The 19,053-nt window shown below is 37.0% G+C and overlaps 3 protein-coding genes across 4 annotated transcripts in view; 1 reads left to right on the top strand and 2 right to left on the bottom strand.

Moving 5' to 3' along the window:
• Positions 1–2,618: 2,618 nt before the first annotated feature.
• Positions 2,619–3,260, bottom strand: LOC131040871 (germin-like protein 9-3). The gene has a single exon (XM_057973827.2). It carries the CDS (start codon positions 3,258–3,260, stop codon positions 2,619–2,621), a length of 642 nt encoding a protein of 213 aa, XP_057829810.2.
• A 9,903-nt stretch (positions 3,261–13,163) lies between these two features.
• LOC131040870 (germin-like protein 9-3) lies at positions 13,164–13,793 on the bottom strand. Its single transcript, XM_057973826.2, has one exon. It carries the CDS (start codon positions 13,791–13,793, stop codon positions 13,164–13,166), a length of 630 nt encoding a protein of 209 aa, XP_057829809.2.
• A 2,186-nt stretch (positions 13,794–15,979) lies between these two features.
• LOC131040858 (uncharacterized) overlaps positions 15,980–19,053 on the top strand; it is a 38,703-nt gene continuing 35,629 nt past the window's right edge. The window contains exons 1-3 of one of the 2 annotated variants that reach the window (XM_057973813.2): positions 15,980–16,184; positions 18,229–18,332; positions 18,517–18,584. In XM_057973813.2, coding sequence (XP_057829796.2) covers positions 16,166–16,184; positions 18,229–18,332; positions 18,517–18,584 — 191 coding nt within the window. In that variant the 5' untranslated portion in view covers positions 15,980–16,165. The remainder of the gene's footprint in view (positions 16,185–18,228; positions 18,333–18,516; positions 18,585–19,053) is intronic. The other variant, XM_057973814.2, reaches the window with a different exon arrangement.

Below are 19,053 nucleotides of genomic sequence, written 5' to 3'. Positions count from 1 at the left end.
AAACAAGTTTCTAAGGGTAGTCCAAAATTACGATTTGTGGAATGGACATGTAGAGGTTAGGGGTTTATTTCCAGGGAAATATCTTCTTAATTGACATGCATATGTCTCCCTCTATGACAATATTAAGCATACATTAGAAAATCACAATATTAGATTCCTCTAATTCTCAATTGATAGGTTCCATAGAGTTTTTGGTCAGGAATTGATAGACAAAACTATGAAGAAAGTGAATTCCCTATTATCCCTCCTCGACAAAAATGAGGTTCTTCATGGTGTTCACCCTCAAGCTCCAGTCCCTTCTTCTTCACAACCTTCGATGTCGAACCTCAACATCATCCCAACAGGAACCCCACTTTTTGCACAAAGTGAAAGAGTTTTTCAACATGCTTTTGTAGGAGGTGTCTCCATCTATTCTCTATAGGAAGGTGAAATTGAAGCTTCCCCACAGCTAATGGAGGAATAATTAACAATTAGATGTACTTCATTTTTTGAACTACAACAAATTGAACAAAGATATGAGGGTTCTTGATCTGTGAACCGATGAAGGGATTTTTGGGTTCGTAGCTATGGTTTTGGAGGACTATTTGGTATGACAGACATGAAGGTTGGCTTGTGCGTATTAAAACATCAACTTTTTGTATTTTTGGATGAAGACAACTCCGCCTGTGCCATTTTCCTAATGGTCTAGTTACTTATCATGGTTTTTATTAGGGAGCTTTTGGAGATCAGTATATAAATCTCTCGCTCCCCTCTTCTCTTCTGGTCATGTAAAAACAAAGCTCATCGAATTTGTAATTTTTCTTTCCTACTTGAAATAGGTTGATATTTTGTATATCAGTTCTTAATCGAAGGTTTTCTTACTAGTTTTTTCCTCCTAGGTTGCCCTTTGAATGAGTTTTTGTATACTTATTTAAAAATTAATATATTAGTGGGTTGCCACTTTTGCAAAAAAATATATATATTAATATATGTTAATTATACACTAACAAATAGATGATTTATTAAATACAATTCAAAATTAACTTTGGATTATAGTTAATTTAGAGTTATGTTTAAATTTGGTGTTAGGTTAGGCTTAGGTTAAATATGTTAAAGTTCATTGACATATATTATTAGGTTTAAGATTAAGTTAGGGTTCGAGTCATATAGATTAATATTAAAATTCTTATAATATTATATATTAATTATTATAATTATATTATAATATTATTGTATAATTTTTTATATATTTATTATTATTTTTTTGTTTATAAAATTATTATTAAAATATTACTACTATATCATTAATTTATTTATTTTAATATTATATATATGTTTGTATATTTATATAAAGTTTTAAGGGATTTAGAATTTGTTAAATATTTGTTTGGTGGATGTGTAAAATAAATTTGATAAGAAAATTTAAACATGGTAAATATTATTTTAACATACCTAAATAATTCCCTAAAAAAATTCATTTAGATAGTGGATGCCAAAAATCCTCTAATAAGATGTAAATTTTCTAATTCAATTACATTGGAGAAAAATAATTTCTATAGTTTAGAAACTTACAAATCGTGCATCTTAACTTTATAAAAATTAAAAAAACCTATATCAAAACAAAAAATTCATAGCTTTAATTGGTGGAGAAACATTTTAATAATAACGAGTTAATAAAAAATAATGACAACTGATTCAATGGTACTAGCCTAACGACAAGTACTAATAAATATTGTTAACACGTGAAAAGGAACACATTTGGTTTAAATAATCTTCAATTTTTTGTCCGTTATCTCCATACAATTTTTCCATTATTTTTTTGATCGGTGCCAGTTTTTACTATAAATTTTTGGTTGCTTGAAGAACCTGTTCTACATTACTTTATTTATTTATGTTTTTTCTCTACGAATTTGGCGGAGATCGGCTTTGCAGTACCATTATCCCTTAATGTTGCTAAATTTAAGGAATACAAATTAATTTTGTTTCAATACAAAGTTTCATACGTGCATGTGTTCAGAAAAAGACACAAAGCTTGAATATGAAATGACAAATGTCAATCATATATAGAAAAAAATAATAATAATTTGATTTTTACACTACTGAAGCCAATAAAATGTGAGATAAATATACTTTTTCGAATTTATTAAATAAAAAATTTAATTGTAGACTATAGAAATATTGTGCAGATTTTTAATTCTATGCATTGATTAATTAAATTAATTGAAAAATTAAACTACATGAATGCAATAGTATCCCGTCTTAGAAAAAAACTAATAAACACCTTTATTTTTGAAAGACAATTTGACTCTTATGGTATTAAAATTTATTAACAACTGTAAATTAAAATATATATATATATATATATATATAATTTAAAATTAGACAAAATCCATACACGACTAATACATCTTATTATGGTTTCTTATTTCAGTTGATTTGTTTTCTTTTGTGCTTGTCACTACAAATCAACTGAAAAACATGTTCAAGCTAAGAAAGAGGAAAGAAAAGAGAAAACATGATTCTATAGGCGGTCAAGGATGAAGGGTGGTCGACGACTAGGGGTAGAAGAAAGCAAGTAATCAGGGTTATTCAAGCTTAAGAAAGTGGAAAGAAAAGCGAGAACATTATTATGTAGGCAGTCAAGAATGATGGGTACTTTTAAGGCCAGCCTTGAGCAGCTCGATAGTCTCTGTATATGTCTTGAATGATTTGGCCAGAACATCGTCGGGGATACCGTTTGTGAAGAGAGTAGAAGGGACCGACACGGTGCCTGCATTCGCGCTTGCAAAGGAAGAAATAGCCAAGGCCTCGTAGGCACTATCCTTGTTGAGTTGGTAATGGAGGAGTCCTTTCGGAAACACAAATAAATCCCCCGAAATGAGGGTCTGTGTGAACAGCTTTCCCGTGGTGTCTACAAGTCCAACCAGGAGAGATCCGTTCACAAGATAGAGAAGTTCAGAAGCGCGAGGGTGAGTGTGAGGAGGGTTCAGTCCGCCTACCGGGAACTGCAGCACCGCCATTGACAGGCCCAACCCGTTAAGCTCCGAAAACTCTAGTGCCGCCACCCCCTTCGTCACTTTTACTGTTGTCTGCCCTGTTAAATTGTTTTTAAGCACATCTCGGAATCCCGTGCAAGTGAAGAAATTGCCAGTCAAATTAAGTGGATTCTGCCCAGCCGGAACAACGAAATCGGTGAGAATATCAGGATCAGATGCGTAGATTGCGCCAACACTACTGAGTACCACTAAAATTGCAATCAAAGAAGCTCCATTAAATTCCATCTCTTTCTCAATATTAATACTGTCGAAAGGAGGAGTTCTGAATGTTTGGGTGTGAGGGGAAGTAGTGATCAGAGAGCGCGTATTTATAGGACAGACATCGTTTTGGATGTTTTCTCCGTGGGTTCACCGCCAGGGGCCATGCTAAATTCAAAATGTTTAAAAACGTACGCCGAATTCTCCCATGAAATTCGACCACCTCGATGTCGATTATTTAAGAGCGATCTACACAAAATTTCCCTGATCGTGTGGATCAATTTTAGTTTGAGAATATATGCTAGCTATCATGATATTGATTGCTCAGTCATGCATAGATAATTTTTCTGATTTATACCGCCTTGAAAAGGAAATCCAGATATGCTGCAAATTCTTGTCACCTGAAAGACTGTTGACGCTTTGTATGATGCGACTTGCATGTTTTGTTCGGATCATTTTACAAGGGAATGATTGATGGCAGCTGTTAGATTTCATCATTTATGGGAGCAATTTAACGTCTTTTGATGTTATATATTTTTTTAACATTTAATTGTAGATTTGTGATTGTGGCTTTATGGCAATCTAACATGTTATGGCAATCTTTTATTTATATCATAAATTGGCATTTCTTTTATTTCTTTTTTAACGAATCATTAATTATATATGTGTGTTTAAGTTAGATTTTTTTTTAATTTTTGTTTATATTATTCATTCTTATTTCATATATTCTTATACATTGGATTTTATTTGTACCAAGCATTCTACATTCATGATATTATAATCTTGATCCTTATGCACTTAATTCATACTTTGGAATCTATATTTCTCTAGCTTGGGTCATTTTTGTAATACACCAAAGTGATCGCACATGACTTAGATCTAACCTAAAATTTGGAAGATCAACTTCCACCCTTTTTTCATAGATGTTGGAAGCCAACATAGTACTTTTATATAGTGATTCATTATGTCTTTGTATTTATATACATTTCAACATTAAGTCATATCTAGTAATTGGTCAACATCCTAGAACATCAAGGAGCATTTAGTGTGAACATTTTAGCTTGATGCACTAAAAGGAATAATTATTGCGTTAAATTTTGTATCCTAAATGCATTACATCCTTTCTTGTTGTCTTCCAAAATTTGTCAAGGTAATAAATCCAAGCATTCAACAAGTCGAATGACGAAAATGTGATCCCTCACAATTCAACAATAACCCTAAGATATTTATAAAAATTGTCAATCTTTAAAACATTAGTTCCCATGATCATAGGGGTCGTATCCTTAACATCAATAGGGTCCTGGGTTTGCATCTCACAATTGCCCGTGTCAGTGGCACCAACAGTGGTCGGATCCATGGGGTCCCTAATCATATCCACATCCACAACATCCCCATCAAGGGGGCCCATAGTGATATTAGGGTCCTCTCCCTCCTTGTCCCCAAAGGGATCCTCCTATGAGTCAATATTTTCGATCACCAAGGTCTTCTTCTTGCAGCTTTTGCAAGCTAGTCTAGAAGATCTCCTTTTAACCTCAGAATCAAGGGAAGGATTATCATTGTCAGCATCCTTAGAGAATGAATTGTCATCAAAGACAATACGTTTGCATTTAACAAGGGTTTTGCCTTTGCCCTCGGACAAGGAGTGGGAAGCACTGGGAGAGGCCGACAGAGTCAAACTGGGGGAGACCCCAGATAAGGAAACAATAGAGGCATAAATAGGTAGAGACATGGTGGTAGTAGCAAATCCTTCATGAGGATACTGGAAAAATTTGGGGAAGGCCATAGACAGGGGGCAAGCTGCTGAGGAGTAGGCATGGGGGGTTGAGAGAGCGAGAGGTTTTGGAGGGGCAAAGGGCCTCATGGAATCTATACAACCTGTAAATGAGGTCCTGGTGAAGGAGGTAGGGCGGCTTATCCCCATGCTTGGGATCCATGGTGTCTTTAACATAGCTTTCAATAGAGTGCAGTAAATAAAAGGGTAGATAGAGAAAATTATTATTTTGGAAATGATTGAGAAGGGGCAAATGATAGTAGTAGAATACTTTGTGCCTATCCTCAAGAGTGAAGTACTTCATGATCATAAGGCAGATCATGTTCCACGGGTGTTCTAGCTCCTCCCGAGCAAACCCACCCTGGAGTTTGACAGGTTCTTCGTGGTTGCGGAAGAATTGTTTCAAACCTTCTCAACCGTCAAGGGTCAGCTTCGTAGCCTGGGCAATAGTCTCCTCAGAGACATCAAAGGAAATGTTGCCCACCGAGACACACCTCCTAGACCATGAGGAGGAAAAAGAAGCTGAGAGCTTCTCATCATGGCCCTTTAGACATTCCAAAAAATTGGCAACCCCTCCTTCAACGCAGAAATTCTAGACTAGGGGGTCATTTTTGAAATCATTCGGATTATCTAGTTCGTATCTAACTCTATTGCCCCCCATATCCTCCGCCAAAAGAGCTTCTTTAGTCATGAAAAAAATTTCACAGAGAAATTTGCAGAGACCCTTCGAGAAGAAAGCCGAGAAAAGATAATGGGAAGTGTGCGAGCCCAACATCAATAAATGAGACATGAAGTTGGCCGCATGGGAAAAATTGAAATCACTTTTAGAAATGATTTCCTGGTTACGATGCATGAAGAGCTAGCAAATACCGGCGGCAACCAACACATTACCAATCCAATCGTACCTCATCATGATGATGTAAGCCCAGAATTGCCAACACAACAACACGTCCATCACCACCAGCCTGGCCCAACGAGTCACCACCATATCAAAAAAGATCGAAGGGATATTCTCATAATTTGAATTATGAAACCAACACCTCCAGACTACCCCAAGGGAAGAGAGGAAAGTAAGGAAAACACTTGACACAAGCTCAATCATTAGTAAATTTTTTGGATTTCTCTTCCTAAAGAAGGAAGTTAACATGGTTTGGGAGAGAATTGTGACTCCTCCAACATCTCAAGCCTGAAACATTTAGTCCAATGGCCACTAAAGCATCCACCACTATGTTGCCTTCCCTAAAGACATGCATGATTTTAAACAAGTCAAGCCCAGAGATGAGCCTCAGGGCATCCCTGATGGTTCCCTCAATGGTCTAATTAAGCTTATTCCACTCTCTGACAACATCAATGATGATCTTGGAGTCACCCTCAATGTCCATAATCTTGATTCCCATGGTGAGGATGAGATGAATTCTCCAGGCTAAGGCCATAGCTTCAGCCTGATTAGAGGAATGCCCATTCAGGTTACCCACATAAGCAGCAACAAGGGCCCCCAAATGGGATCTCATAACCCCTCCACCACCAGCCAAGCCCCCCTGGCAGCCCCATCAAAATTGAGTTTGAAATGTATAGTCGGAGGGGACCAGACTGTGCTTTGCCTTAGTAGTCTCTTAGAGCAGTCAACAAGAGAGAACGAGGGGAGAATGTTCCAACATCTAGCAATTTCCAAGTCCTAGGTAGAGTGGGGCTTAAAAGCCATCCAGGTTTTAGAAATAGAGATATTCTCAAGAATCAACTTAAGGAATCGAGCAAACACAGTTTCCACAGAGGCCTCTTTGTCTCTAAATATCTTGTCATTCCTTTCCTTCCAGAGACTCTAGCTCACATGAGGGGGGATATTCTTCCATAGTTGTTGGATAAGGGGGTTGGAAGAGGGGCCCCGAAACTTCTGGGACAAATTTAACAAATTATCATTCATAATCCAACAGATATTGAGCTTGTTGTAGACCATACCCCAGAGCTCCTGAGTAAAGGCACAACGGGGGAAGAGATGAGCAGGACTTTCCTCATCATTTTTGCAGTGGATGCATCTGTTAGAGAATTGGAATCCCCACTTGACCAAATTATCTTGTGTCAAAATTTTGTTGAGGAGAGCAATCCACCAAAAGAAATTAACCTTGGGGATGATTTGGGGATTCAAGACCTCTTTCCAAATAGAGGTGTAAACAGGTTCTCTTAGCAAGCTGGTGTAGGCAGTTCTGACAGATAAGTCTCCAGAAAATTCCCACTTCCAAATGAATCTATCTTCCCTAGGAAAAAGTGGGATGAATGTACCAGCCAAAAGCTTTTGGAGCTCTCTAGCAGTAGGGAGGAGGAAGGGGCGATCAATGCAACAGCCCTCCAAGTGCAGTTACTGAAATAATCGCTGACCCTTTCTCCAAAGAAGATTTTGGTAGCATCTTGGAGCCTTCTAAGGGAGGGGGGAGAAGCAAGGGGTTTCTCTCCCAACCAACAATCCTCCCAGTAGAGAATATTCCTACCATTTCCAATAAGCTGCCTCAAGCCATGAGATAAAGGGTCCTTGCAGCTCAAGATGTTATTCCAAATTTTGGAACCCTTGGGAAGGTTCTCCTCTTTCAGAATAGAGGAAAATTCCCCATTACCTAGGTACTTAGCCTTGATGATCCTGCTCCAATTTGTATCCTTATCCAGAAGCTTCCAGGCAATTTTGGTCATAAGGGCCTTATTGAACCTTGAGATCTTGCGAGTTCCCAACCTGCCCATGGCCTTCAGAAGAGAAACTTTGTCCCAACCCACCAAGGTGAGCCCTTTTTTTTCTTCCATTCCCATCAAGAGTAAATTCTTTTGGATATTCTCCAGCTTAGCAGCCATAGCTGCAGAAATCTTAAAAAGGGAGAGAAGTACACAAAGATCCCTTGAAGGGAGGAGGAGAGAAGATACAATTTCCTAGAACTACTGAGGAATCTACCTTTCCAACCAGCCAGCTTCTTCTGCATTCTTTCAAGGATATAGATCCAGAAGGAATCAAAGACATCTTTAACAGTCAAAGGGAGGCCCAGGTAGGTGTCGGGGAGGGAGGCCCTTTGAGAACCAAGGATTATGCAGACTTTATCTTGGAGTTGGACATGAGTGTGAAAGAAGTAAATGATGCTCTTCTCATAGTTAATGTGTTGGCCAGAGGCCAGAGCATAGGAGTTGAGAAAGGATTTCCAAGCCTTAGCTTCCCATATAGAGGAGATACCAAAAAGAATAGTTTTGTCGATGAACTATTGTAGAACATTAGAAGGCGTTGTAGAGGCAGGTTTGATGCCCAGGAGAGCTCCCCTACGAACCATGGAGTTCAAGTTAGAAGCCAACACTTTAGCAAGGATGATGAAAAGGTATGGGGAGAGAGGGTCCCCTTGTTGCAGACCTCTGGAGGCCCTGAAGTTCTCTAGGGGGCTCCTGTTGAGAAGCACAAAGTAGGTGACCGTAGATATGCATTCCCCAATAAATTTGATGAGTTTATCTCCAAAACCCATAGCTTTGAGAGCTTTGAAAAGGAATTTTCTTTTGACTCTATCATAAGCCTTGGAGATGTCAAGCTTGAGCACCGTCCCTGCCTGATGACACTTATCCATGGAGTGAATAATCTCATGAGTAGAGATGGCCACATCAAGAATATGTCTACCTGGGACAAAACCCTTCTAGGAAGGGCTAATTAAAGGATCCAAGAAAGGTTTGAGCCTATTAACAATAAATTTGCTGAATATTTTATAAATAGTTTTGCAAAGACTGATAGGGAGGCAGTGCTTCAGACTAGATGCCTCCTGAGTTTTAGGGACAAGGGAAATGAAGGTGTAATTGAGCTTGTTGAGGAGCCTTTCCAGATTTGAAAAAATCCCTAGTGGCCAGAACAACATCAAAGCCCACCACATCCCAAAAATCTTGAAAAAAAGTCAGGGGGAAACCATCAAGACCCAGGGCTTTGAAGGAACCCATAGAACAAATAGTGGACTTGACTTCCTCCTCTGAAGCAGGGGGCCAAAATGAGGTTGTCATCTTCCACTAAGAGGGGTGGTGGGAGGCAGTTGAGAAGATCCTTCCCAACAGGGGCCCCAAAGTCACCATCTTCCCTAAACAAAGTGGCTAAATAGTTGGTAGTCAGTCTGCTCAAACTATCCTCATCATTCACCTCTTGATTGTTATCATCCAAGAGAAAGGAGATGTGGTTTCTATGTCTGTGGATAATAGCAGATCTATGAAAGAAAGTTGTAATCTTATCACCCTCTTTGAGCCATTGAACCTTCGATTTCTGTTTCCAATAGAGTTCTTCTTTGTGGTATTTTCCTTCCATTTTCTGTGAAGAGCAACCTCCTCCATATGGGTAGTTTCAAGGGAGTCACCTTGATCAATGCGCTCTTAGATAATAGTCAGTTTACTATTGAGCTCCTTTTTTTGCCTGAAGATATCCCCCCAAACGTTTCTTTTGACCAAATTGAGCTTTTGGGCAATCTGGAACATAGGTGTGCCAGGGATGCAAGTGCTCCACCATCTTTGAATGCAATCCTTGAACTCCGAATGAGAGTTCCACATAATTTCATACCGAAAAGGATGATTTTTCCTTGTAGTACTATGGTATTCCAGAGGAGCAGGAGGTTGTGGTCAGAGGCTGTTCTCGAGAGGGTAGTGAGCTTCAAGGAGGGACCAATTCCTGAATTGCCCGAGATGATAAATCTGTCAAGTCTGACCTGAATACAATCCTTTCCCTTCCTAAGATTGGACCAAGTGAATTTTTTCCCCGTTAGTTCCACATCTATCAACCCATTCTAACCAATGAAGTCGGAAAGACCAGTCATGCTATCAGAGTAATCTGGGAGGCCTCCCAAATTTTTAGAGGGGATCAAAGGAGAGTTGAAATCATCCACAATCAACCAGTGGGCATTGGCATTATTTTGTATTAGAGCAGTTATGTCATTCCAGAGATTTAGTCTACCCGATCTGACATTGGGGGCATAAACATTAACGAGAAGGTAGGAGTCCATCGGGGAAGAGAGTTCAAAGACCAAAAGGTTGACGGAGGAGGAGAGAAGACTGGCAGAAAAATGGGAGGGGTCCCACATGGTAACCAAGCCATCAAAGGCTCCATTAGCATCACTAATAACAAACTTAGCACCAGGCCAAATTTTCCCTACAACAAGGGAAAAGGAAGACATAGACATCTTAACTTCTTGGAGAAGAAGGACCATAATTTTATTTTCAAAAATACACTTCTTAAGTGTATATTGCTTTTGGGGGTTGTTGAGGCCCCTCATGTTCCATGAGAGGACCTTCATTTCTTACCTTTTATGGATGCCTCCAAGGTCTGTTGCCTGTCATTGGCAATATCCCTTGCTGCTTCCTTTTGTCTTGATAGTCTTTGCGATGGTCGTCTCACTTTAAGGTTCGTCCCCACATCAAGCTTTGGGTTCCTAGTCTTGCATCTTTGAGTAATCTACCCCTCATCAATAGGAGTCATGCAACCACTGGATGATGCACCAGGAGCACCAGGGGAGAGGATACCTTGGTTCGGAGTGGGAAACACCATCAGTGAGCGAGCTATCTTCAGGGTGAGAGTGGGGTCCCTCGCAATCTTGCTATCTTCCAGTTGATCAACTAGTGAAACCGAGCTGACTGTCGGGGAGATGCACTATTCCTTCAGGGTCGATTTAGAGGCTTCGCCCACATGCTTTGGAGAAGATTTGAGAAGGTTGATAATACTCTCAACAAATGGGTATTCTTCCATAACAGGTTCCTCGATTGCAGGGGAGGTAGGTCTAGGCCAATAGTAGAAGTCACAACAAGCCCCACAACCGGGTCTTGATGAATAAGAGGAGCATTTGGCACAGGGTCTTCAACCAGGGTCGGGCCCTTAAGCTTAAGAGGCAAGGGAGTCAGAGCTTTACATTGGGAAATAATATGCCCAGATTTGCGGTATTTTTTGCAGAAGAGGGTGGCATTTTCATAAACTAGGGCTTGAGTCCAGCTACCAAGCTTGGATTTGAGGGTTATAAAGTTGGGGAGATTCATGCTCACAGTAGTTTGAAGACAGAAACGAGCATAGACCAGACACGATTTGGTTTTGGTGATTTCATCAACACCAACAAAATGACCAAAGGAATTTCCAATCCATTTAAAGATGGACTCATCCCAGTATTCAAGGGGGAGCCCTAGGAGCCGAACCCATACCAAAGTAGTTTTCTGTAAGTCATTCACTAGATCAAAGCCAGCCTTCCAACGACAGAGGGATAGATTGTTTCGACCATAGGACCAGCATCCAGAGAGGATAAGAGCAACATCCTCCTCAACAGTGAATTTGAAGAGGAAGAAGGCTCTAGGCATGGCACTAACAGAAATAGTCCCTTTCAGTTTTCATTTGTCCTTGACCCATTTTCTGACCATCTCCACCATGGGGCACAGGGAGAAGAATTTTCCCACCAGAGTATTAATCATGTTCTACAAAATGTGGTCCAAAACAACATCAGGGAGCTCTAAAGACGTTCCCTCCTCAGTTTGCGAGTAGACAGGGATGATGTTGAGTTCCACGGTCTCAGTGTTTCTGACCAACACGTTTTTCCAGCCTTTGAGATTCGTGTTAACAGCAGGAGGTTCCGTGATATTTTGTTTATCATGAACAATTGACATGTCGGGTATAGGATCATAAACCACAGGCGTGGCCAGAGAGCTCTTCGAAGAAGAACCTTCAAGTTGAATCATAGGCGAACCGGAGGGAGGATCCACCATGGGACCAAGAGAGGATGCAACAGACAATGTCAGCATCGCAGAGTCCGAAATGGGGTCCGTAGGCAGTGGGGGAAGATCCCCACCAGTAGAGTCCACCATGAACGACAGGGGTTTGAATTTTGAAAACTTCCAGAGCGGGAAGATTCAAGATTTGGACCATTAAATTAGATTTTTAACTATTCATTCATTAAGTTATTATTATTATTATTAAATTATTATTATTTTCTTAACTTAGTCTTGAACTGTTCAACTGCTTTCTCACTTTTAAATCAAATGATCAAGTTTATTTTCCCATTATCTCTTCAACATTTTGGTTATAGACACAAATACATTCTTGAATTAGGTTTAGGCACAAATACAATGTTGTTCAAGGTTTGTTTTAACAATTATTTTTTTCTTCAATTACTCTACAAATTTTTCTCCTCTGAGTGAATTTTCTAGATATACATACCTTACATTTTTTAAATGTCATGGCTTTTACTATTTCATTTTCTCTTTCCTTTTCCTTTTTAAATTTTTTTAAAATGTTCATATATGCCATGAAAATAATTAGGGTTTGCTGGGTTTTACTTTCTCATATTTTCTTTTTGTTTGTATCAATATTCAATGCCTCTTGATGTATGTGATCTAGTTCCCTCTATGATTGGTTATCTATATTAGTTTATGTTTTCATGTCTTTGGAGAGGCAAATGTCCAAGATATAAGCCAAACCTTTCAGATGGAAAAGGAGGGAAAAATGTACATAGTAAAATTTACATTGTATAAATTTTCATTTAATTTTGTGTTCATTTTGAACCAAAAAAATTACTATATTTAAATTTTAGCAAATGATGAAATATCGTGTCAAATATGTGTTGTTCTATTAGTCTTTAGCTCTCTTTGATTAAACACATTCCCAAATTCAAATCATAATTACCAATTTTTTACACTTCCGTGCATTTAACTTTTATTGCACCTCCAATATGTAAATATTCCTTCCATACACAAACATAAATGTTCTATTAGCCTAATTCAATCTTATTATATATAGTTTTAGTTAGGTTAAGGTTGTCCTCATTCAATTTGATAATATAAAAATTTGTAACAAAATAATATTATTAATATATTAATAAAAATAAGATAATAATTGTATAGCTTGAGTTGGCGTGGTGCTTTCGGCTCATTACCAATTATAGTATTATAATTATTTATTTTAGTTGAGTAGGGTTATCTTGTACTCTAACAATTATAAATGAGATATAATTGAATATTATTACAATGTATGCTACCCTTTTTTATACGACATCATTACTTAAAATCAAAATACATATAATTCAAACATCTCTATTTCTATTTTATATATACTTATCTTATTACATTTATTACTTCTATTTTACTAGGTGGTACTTGTTCTGTAAGTGCCCAAAGTTCTAAGGGTGGAAGAAACCAAGCAATCAGGGACTTTTAAGGGCAATCTTGAGCAAATCGATGGTGTGCGTGTCTGTCTTGAATGATTTGGCCAGAACATCAACGGGGATACCGCTTGTGAAGAGAGTAGAAGGGAGCGAGACGGTGCCTGCATTCGCGCTTCCAAAGGCAGAAACAGCCGTGGCCGCGTGCCCAGCATACATATTCAGTTGGTAATGGAGGAGTCCCTTGGGAAACACAAATAAATCTCCTTTAGTAAGAGTCTGCGTGAACAGCTTTCCCGTGGTGTCCACGACTCCAACGAGGAGAGATCCGTCCACAAGAAAGAGAAGTTCAGAGGCGCGGGGGTGAGTGTGAGGAGGGTTCACACTGCCCACCGGGAATTGCAGCACCGCCATTGACACGCCCAGCCCGTTCAGCGCCGGAAACTCTGCCGCCACCGCCTTCGTCACTTTAAATGTCGTCTGCCCCGTTAGATTGTTGTTGGGCAATCCTCGAAATCCCGTGAAAGTGAAGAAATCGCCAGTCAAATTAAGTGCGTTCTGCCCAGGTGGAACAACGAAATCAGTGAGAATATCAGGATCGGAGGCGTAGATTACGACCACACTACTGAATGCTACTAAAATTGCCACCAAACAAGCTCCATTGAATTTCATCTCTTTCTAAATATTAATACTGCAGAAAGGGGGGAATCTGAATGTTTGGGTGCGAGAGGAAGTTGTGGGAAAGCGTGTATTTGTAGGACAGACAAAAATTAAGTTGTGGAGAATCGTGAGGGCCGGCTTTGTTTTGGATGTCTTGTCCGTGGGTTCACCGCCAGCGGCCACGCTAAAATTCGAAATGTCTGAATACGTATAACGGATTCTCCCACGAAATTTTATCACCGGAGATCTCGCTTATTTCAGAGCGATTCACCCCACGAAAAAAAAAAAAATTGATTGTTTTTATCAATTTTAGTTTGAAAATATATATGATTCCTATCATGAAATGTTTTGCTCATAACTTTTTCTGATTTATACCGCCTTGCAAAGTTACAAATCCGGATATGCTGCAAATTGTTGTCACGTGAAAGACTAATGCTTTGTATGATGCGACGTGCATATTTTGTGTAGACCATTTTAAAAGGGAATTATCGATGGCAATTGTTAAATTCATTGTTTATTTAAGCAATTTAACGTTTTTTTTAATGTTATACATATTTTTAACATAAAATTGTAAATTTGTGATTGTTTTCTTATGTCATTCTAAAATATTATGTTTTTTCTTTATGTACATTTTTTTCTATTGATTGTTTTCTTATGTTAATCTAAAATATTATGTTTTTTTTTTTTTATATACATTTTTTTCTATTAAAAAATCATTAATAGTTTTGTATATACATTTTTTTCTTTTAAAAATTATTAAGTTTATTTGGTGTATGTGAGAGAGATATTGTTATTATTGTTCATTATCATTTATTCATATTTTCATATATTTCTATATATTAGATTTTATTTGTACCAACTCTTCTACATTCACAACATTATTAACCTTAATCCCTATGCACCTAATCAATAGGTTGAAATCTATTTTTCCCTATCATGAATAGTTTTGTAATGGCATGGGTAGATCTACCTTAAAACTCAATTTTTAAAAAATAAAAGGATCGACTTTCATTCTTTTTGTCATAGATGTTGGGAGCTAACTTGGTACAATCTTATGTGGTGATTCATTATGTCTTTGCATTTAGAGACAATTATTTCAACATTAATTCATATCCAATAGCCAATCAACATCATAGTATATCAAGGAACATTATATAAATTAGTTTTAAATAATTTTGGTGAACATCATCACACCATTCTACTTCATTTATTGTTATCACTATTAATTTCATCTCCACATGATCGTTGTATTAAGGATATGCTTAATATTTCTTTTACTTCAAATCTTATACAGGTTGTGATCTTCCATCTACTATTTTTTGTTTGGATACATAAACATTTATTTCCTAATTCTTCTCACGCACACACACACATAATATATTTCTCCTTCAAATCTTATACATGTTGAGATCTTGTATCCACTCTTTCTATTTTTTTTGGACACATATACATTTATTTCCCAATTCCACACACACACACAAACACATTCAAAAAAAATTAAAATTTTCAAATAAATATAGAATTAAATAATTCATTAATAAATCTACTAAAATTAATTCTTTTAAGTGATATAATAAAATAAGATAATTTTTTAAATAAATAAAAATTAAATATTTTCAACACTAAATATATATTACTCAAAGTTGAACACCCTAACTTCGCACTTCTCAAAATCTTACATGGAAATTTCAAATCACTCCCAATTTTTTACAGCAGCTTACTTTGCAAGTCCCCTACATATAACTAAGGTTTCAAGGCCACATCATTAAACATGATGTCACATGAGAATGCTTTTTGTCAAGGTGTCCAAAACAGCCCAATAAAAAAGTGAGAACGATATTTGCGTGCGGATGTGGCATCACATGATTTGTTGGTATTTAATGCTTAGGAATACATTTCATTCAATTATAGGTAGTCATCATCACAATAACAAATATAAAGTCGCAACTAATGCTGCAATGTTGTCAAAAATATGAGACATTAAATCAACAAATATGACATTAGATCAACAAATGCTATCATTGGAACATGCTCAACTAGTAGATTATTTCTGACTGCACTCATGATGCATTATTATAATGATATAAGAGAACAGCTGTAAGGAAAAAATAGTCAACATACTTTTCGAGGCCACATCTTGAATGCACATTGAAACTTGCGGTGAGAATGCTAACATTGAAAAGTCGTCGATAAAGTCAATTGTGTAATTTTCCAAGTCATGTGTGACTCAAAAGACCTCCATTAAAAAAAAAAAAAAATCTTCATCGAAATGTTGTCGAGCTTTCCATTGAACAGCAATCGTCCATAGAAAATAGACTTTCCTGATCGTGTATCTGACATTTCTGTGTCTCCGAGAAAATTCTGTCAATTACAATCTGCGAACCATGGCATATGTTGAAAATGGTAAGTAGGATGTCTTTCATAATTCTTTGCAGTTTTCTTTACAATTTTCTTATAATTTAGTGATTTATAGAATCTAAATTTATTTGTATATGCCAAATCCTTCACAAAGAGGATTGTAAAATTGATCTAAAGATTGTAAAATTCAAACGATATATATGGTGTTTGAAAGCTTTTTTGCTTTCGTAGAGTTTTAGGTTTTGACAAAAACAGTAATTGGTAGCGAATTTTCTGGTATTTTAATACGCTTTACACGGTGATTCTATCATAGGTGAGATCATAAGATCTAGCATTTTTATCTCTGAATTTTATTGATAATTTTTAATATGAGAAGTTTCAGAAGTTGAAGGGTTTCTTGCGCTCTATCATAATTGTTAATTGTCTTTATTTTCTGGAAACAGAGACAAACCCTCGTCACATAATTGTTACTTGTTGAGGCAAACCCCCGTCACACAATTGTTAATTGTTGAAGAGCACTTCTATTTTTTAAAATTTTCTTTTAAAGTGGCGATGAGAATATTAGGGGATGTCAATGATCTGCTCCATCCATTCCCTTTTTTTTAATATAACTTTTTGAGCAAATACGAGGTTTAAGGATAGTAGGTGGACATTTCTGAGGCGTCCTCTAGTTCCTAGAATGGGTACCTCAAAAAATAAGGACCCATCCTCATGATTTAGAGGTCATGACAAAAAAGTATCTCTTCAATCAAATTCATCTATAACATGTACCTGACCTCGTTCACTGGAGCAACAAGGTATGCCACACCCAGATTTTGGATGTATTAATTAACCCAAGCAACCTAATCATTAGATTGAACTTATTGAACTTAGATGTCACTATGAGGATTCAAACATAGATTTTCATGATGAGAATCCAATGATAGAACAATTTGAGCTCAACCCCTTTGACCAACCAACCTCTCAAGATTTATAAACATGGGTGATGACCTATTTTACCTTATTATTATTACAACAGAACCTCTTCAATTGTCTGCCAGAGTTATGAAATATCTTGATTGGGGAAACTGTTCTTAAATTCTGTGGAAAGTTTGTCATTATCATTGCACCACAACCTCTTGGGCAGTTAACATTATATTACAGCTCACTTTGTTGAAAAACATTTATAGTGACTGGGCTATATCCCTTTAACTGACTAGTCTTTCACTGTCTTGAGGAAGCCGCAGAAGCCTTATTTGGTGTCTGCCACATCTGATAGCAATAGCAAGTTGCCTTTTCACTGCATGGTGGTAGCCTAATCAGATTAAGGAAAATAATGCAGTCATTTTTTAATTTTTCTTAAGGTTGCTTATTCTTACCTTCCAAGTTTTAGACCAGGCCATTTTGTCGGCAGATGGGATTACCTGCCTCTAAGCTTTGAATTCTTAGTCTCTTCTTTTGAAATTTTGGGTGAGGTAGAGTTTTAGGATTAATAATTTCTTTATTGATACTAATAACTTTTTTTCACCATACTAGTATTCTCTTCATATGTGGTGGAATACCCTGTACCCCTAATTTGACTTGGGAGAAACCAGCAGATTCAACTCTTTGCTGATTTACTGCTGAATTTGAGGAACAAAGTGAACATTCATAACAAGTCCGTTTGCAGTCAGCTCTGTTGATTATTGGAAAGTATTATCTAAGTTTCAAATTTGATATTTTATTGAAGTTTCTTTTTTGTAATCAACTCTGTATGAGTTCCTATTGAAGCTTTGTCTAGGTTCAACTCAAATGTCACTCTTATGCATGCCAAGTTGTTCCTGAATCCAAATCCTGTGACAGCAATCTCTAAAATGATTCTTTGGTTTTATGTGCTTAATGAGATAAAGGGTTTTGGTTTAACGTTGGATTATAGTAGACTGATAAATTCATTTGAACTTAAGCAAGTGCAGAGATCTGCTTGATCTTGATTTGTGTCCTCTTTGTACTTTCTCATTTTTATTTTTTTTCCAGAGTTATGAATCATACTACAATTCAAATTCCAGCAGTCTTTCTTGTAAATTTATTTCACAGTAAATTGAACTACTGCTGTATGTTTGATTGCTCTCAGGGATGGTGAAGGAAAAGCGTCCTGTATGGAGGCTGAGTTACTTATTTAGGCTCTTTTGGTCCATACTTAATCTCATTGGGATTTTCATTACAACAATGCTCTCAGTATGTTACAAGAACTCATTTCCTCATCTTCTTCGTATACTCCCCTCTTTTCTTTCCTGTGACAATTGTAGAGCATCATTAATGTAGCCAACAAAAGGGTAGGAGATAGCAAGTTAAACCTTTGCATGACTTTATTAGATACTAATACTTTAATTAACAATTGGTGTCCAAATTGAAAAACTAGACCATAAGAAGCAAGATGCATCGAATCCTTTGTGACGAAGGCCCCCACCGAACATTAAATTTTGTCAGGCAAGAAATTATAGTTACTTTTTAAATCTAGATATTAATCTCATTCGGCATTTCTTTCTGGGCGGTGGAACATGGATAGGGAAAAGAACAAATGAGTTGTTTCTGAAATTAATGAAATCACATATATTAAGGCTTAGAAGTGTGGGACATTCAAAATTGACTGATATTCTTTAGATTTAATATATTGTTTAATGTGTATAGTTAAAAATTGATCGAAATTTAACAATAGTAACTATAATACAAGAATGTACTGATATTAAATATGAGTTCATTCATGAAATGCTCTTAATTTTTCTTAGTTAGATCTTATATTTTCCAGTCAACGTATTAGCTTCTTTTTTCCCTGGAATAAACTGTGAAAGATAATGAACAGTTTGTTCCAGAAAAATGAAAGCTAAAGTAATTTATTACTGTTGATTACAGTTGCAAGTGCTGTGTGACTGCCTAGTTGAACTAAACTGCATTGTCA

The sequence above is a fragment of the Cryptomeria japonica genome, chromosome 10, assembly GCF_030272615.1.
Source record: "Cryptomeria japonica chromosome 10, Sugi_1.0, whole genome shotgun sequence".
NCBI classification, from domain to species: Eukaryota; Viridiplantae; Streptophyta; class Pinopsida; order Cupressales; family Cupressaceae; genus Cryptomeria; species Cryptomeria japonica.
Note: the sequence above shows the minus strand (reverse complement) of the source record. Positions and strands in the feature narration are given on the sequence as shown.

Excerpts from the sequence above, each read along its gene's own strand:
- LOC131040871 (XM_057973827.2), bottom strand. The coding sequence starts at position 3,260 with ATGGAATTTAATGGAGCTTCTTTGATTGCAATTTTAGTGGTACTCAGT.
- LOC131040870 (XM_057973826.2), bottom strand. The coding sequence starts at position 13,793 with ATGAAATTCAATGGAGCTTGTTTGGTGGCAATTTTAGTAGCATTCAGT.